Source organism: Arachis ipaensis, chromosome B03, assembly GCF_000816755.2.
Source record: "Arachis ipaensis cultivar K30076 chromosome B03, Araip1.1, whole genome shotgun sequence".
NCBI classification, from domain to species: Eukaryota; Viridiplantae; Streptophyta; class Magnoliopsida; order Fabales; family Fabaceae; genus Arachis; species Arachis ipaensis.
This window is the reverse complement of record NC_029787.2, coordinates 2,791,044-2,794,521: the sequence shown is the minus strand read 5'-3', so window position 1 is coordinate 2,794,521 and position 3,478 is coordinate 2,791,044. Positions and strand designations below refer to the sequence as shown.

At 31.7% G+C, this 3,478-nt stretch overlaps 1 protein-coding gene across 1 annotated transcript in view; it reads left to right on the top strand.

Annotated features, from left to right (window-relative positions):
- LOC107629272 (protein enabled homolog) overlaps window positions 2,640–3,478 on the top strand; it is a 2,109-nt gene continuing 1,270 nt past the window's right edge. Inside the window, exons 1-2 of the mRNA XM_016332018.2 lie at window positions 2,640–3,207; window positions 3,355–3,476. Of these exons, the coding sequence (XP_016187504.1) occupies window positions 3,154–3,207; window positions 3,355–3,476 (176 nt within the window). The 5' untranslated portion in view covers window positions 2,640–3,153. The remainder of the gene's footprint in view (window positions 3,208–3,354; window positions 3,477–3,478) is intronic.

The following is a 3,478-nucleotide window of genomic DNA, read 5'->3' as shown; positions in this document are numbered from 1 at the left end:
GTATTATAACTTTTTTTATCAAATATTCTAAAATTTTTATTATATAAAGATACATGCAAATTAAAACCAAAGTGTGGAAATAATGTCATGTAGACCAAGAAATTGGTTATAGAATTTGCAATAATAAAAACAAAGTAACTCTTTGGATTTACTGCAAGATGCACCCCACGTGGGACGAAAATGAAAATAAAGGTAAGATTGCAATGTTTGGCTAAGAATGGTAAATGGATGCAAAATGTGATTTATGACTTTGGTGCCAAACAACAATAATTAATTTCGGTAATGCTAGATAGATAAAAAAAATTAAATTTATCTTATTTATTTAGTATTTATAATTAATAAATATTATATAAAACAANTTAAAATAGTATCTATTATAAAAATAATATGTACACCTAATGAAATTGATATACCTATATTTATGTTCGTCACCTGGTAATCTCGGGTTCTCGACGGGTCGGATGATGGTGAAAGGATGGGGGAGCGAAACCTTGGAGTAGTACAGACTGGAGACTAGTGGTGTTGGTGGCGTGACGGACGAGAGAGGGGGTGGTCACCTGCAAGGACACTCCGACGATCAAGTCAGTGTCCGTACGAAATGATAGCCAAATTAGGAAAGGTGATGTGTACCTTGGGGGGAGTGCTGACCTCTTCCCTTATATACTGTGTTGGACGGACCCAAAGATGACCTAGCCCATTGGCCAGGATGCTCGTGAGCTGTCCCTGTCCACGTGGGAGGTGCTGGTCGTCCCGGACTTCGGGTCGAGGCTTCGGGTGTTGCCCCGAGGAAGCCGACCCCGACCGGTTTGTTAGGCGTGGTGTGCCGGTTCACGCAGGTGGTGAAGCCTGACGTCGTCCGGGTCGGGTGCTAGAAACCGACCCGTTGGACTTTCCTTGTGAGGGGTGGCTTGGGCCTGGGTCAAGAGTGGGGACTCAACTCGGTGGCTAGTTGGACTGGACTTGTAGTGGTCCGTAACAATTTATCTTGGGTAAATTTTTGTTTATTAATTAGTGTAAAGCTTTCATTTATATATGATTTTTAACCATATTGAACCATTGGTTTTTATTATTTTATATTGAAAGGTAATAATCACTGTTTTTTTACGGTCACTTTCCTGTATCCTAGAATTGAGTTTCTTGTTCAATAACATGCAAGCAAAGAACAAAGATAGCTAGAAAGTAGAAAAATAGACCTCAAGTGAATATGACTTTGCTCCAATGGTTGAAACCATAACAAAAAAGCACAAATCAATTGGATAAAACTGGTTTCCATGGCCCCCCTTTCTATCATCATTTTGGCTTCTCATACCTACTATAGTTTTTCTTTGTGCACAGTGTTCAGTTTCTTTAAAAAAAAAATTGAATATTTGTGATGGAAAATATTGTTTAAAATTATGTAGTTTTTAAGCTTATTGTTAGTAAATATTTCTGATGTATTTTCTCATACTCAATTAAGAGGTTGCGAGTTCGAGTCTCTTATCTTTTGTATATAAAAAAAAAATTTCTGATGTATTATCAATATAAATATTTTTGAGACTCATTAATTAATTAACCAGAATCTTTATTTCATGTATGCGGTTAACACACATTGAAATAATCAAATTTAAAATATGGTATATGCTTTTAAATTTTTATTGACTGAGTATTATTCAACAATTTGGGAAGTACAAAATTAAAAAAAATTAAAAAAAATTAAAAGAATAAGAAGTTGTTTTGTGTGTGCAACAGTGTCAATGAAGAAGCGATGATTTGTTGACACCCAAAAGAGAATAGTGCTGTAGCAATAGAGAAGAGTTCATCAGATTCACAAATAAAAACTATGTAAATACACTATTACATATAGGATTAGGCCAAGTTTGGCTTCTCACAACTCTTTTTAAACGTGTTTATTACACTTTATAAAATAAATGATAGAAATTTATCTACAGTTATTTTTATGTAAAAATTAATAATTAAAAGTTATTAAATAATAATTTAATTAAAATATTTAATTATTTAATAAATTTTAACTATTAACTTCGTATAAAAATAACTGTATGTAAAATTTTTACTTAAATAAATACTTCATTAAATATCCACAAAAATATGTGTTAATTTATGGTGCATATGGTTAATATTTATACATGAAATATATGATATTTACAAATATGTTCACACTGGAATATGATAACAATAAAATATACCGTCTTAGTATGACTAAATTTTTAGAGTGGCCATTAAAATTTATGTTGTGTATCAATTTGATTTTTAAATTTTTAATTACACTATTGTTACTTTTGAAATTGAGTTCCGAACATTATAGTAATTTTTCGATTAGCAATAACTCAACAAATAGAATAATAATTTAATACTATTTTATCACGTTAGAAATAAAATATTAGTTTATCATTTTATTTGTTGAGTTATTGTTAAGATGAGATTGAAAAATCACTATTAAAGATGATAACACTATCCAAACCCACAAATACTCATCTTGTTGTTTGTCCGCTTGGGACAAGGTGGCAAATTTTTAACGTGTCAGAACATATTTAAGTAATACTATATAAATTTTAAAAATTAATTTTATTTATTAAATTTTAATAATTATAAAAACACAAAAAATATTCGTAAAGATGAATTAAAATTTAATATTTTACTACTCACAAATAAAAACGAAGCAAATTCTATAAAAATTATTATAAAACTGGGTGAAATCAGATAGGACAAGAACGCACCTCTATTTATCCATTGCCACCACTAATCACTATAGCATTCAAAACTCAGTCTCAAAACAATAATAGTATAATTGAAACTTCAAAAATCAATTTAATACACAATCAAACCGCCATAAAAATTTAGTCCTCTTAGTATACACAAGAAAACACTAGTATCTGCATCTTTAAAATCTGTTTGTATTTAGTATTCTTATTATTTATTTATTGATTATGGTGGAAAAGACGAAAACCCAAAGTGAGAAAGCAAGAAAGAAGGTATAAACAGTATATTGACCAAGTTATAAAAGAGCTTCATCCATCACCCAAATCCCCCTTAGGCCTTAACCTTAACCCTCTCTTTCTTCTTCTTTCTTTGTTTCTCTTTAATAACCTTCTTCATCTCTCTCTCAAATCCAAAGCAACAACATAGCATAGATATCAATTTGCCATTTTGAGCTACATGGACAACCAACGCAACCATCTTCATTCTTTCGCTTACTTCTGCCCTGGAAAGGTACCTACTTTACTTCATTCATTCATAATGCTTAGTGGTGAGTTAACTTGCATGCTTTAGATACAAATGGGTCTAATAAAAAACATATCTTTGTGGATTTTGTGTGCTAAAATTCTTGCATTGCTTGTGTTTGTGTTAATTCCGCAGTCAATGGAGGAGCTGAAGCACTCACTATTATGCACAACACTGGACCTTGAACAAACAAAAGCTGCAGTTCAAGCAGAGCTCAGAAAGAGGGATGATCAGCTTCACAACATGAGGGAGCTTCTCA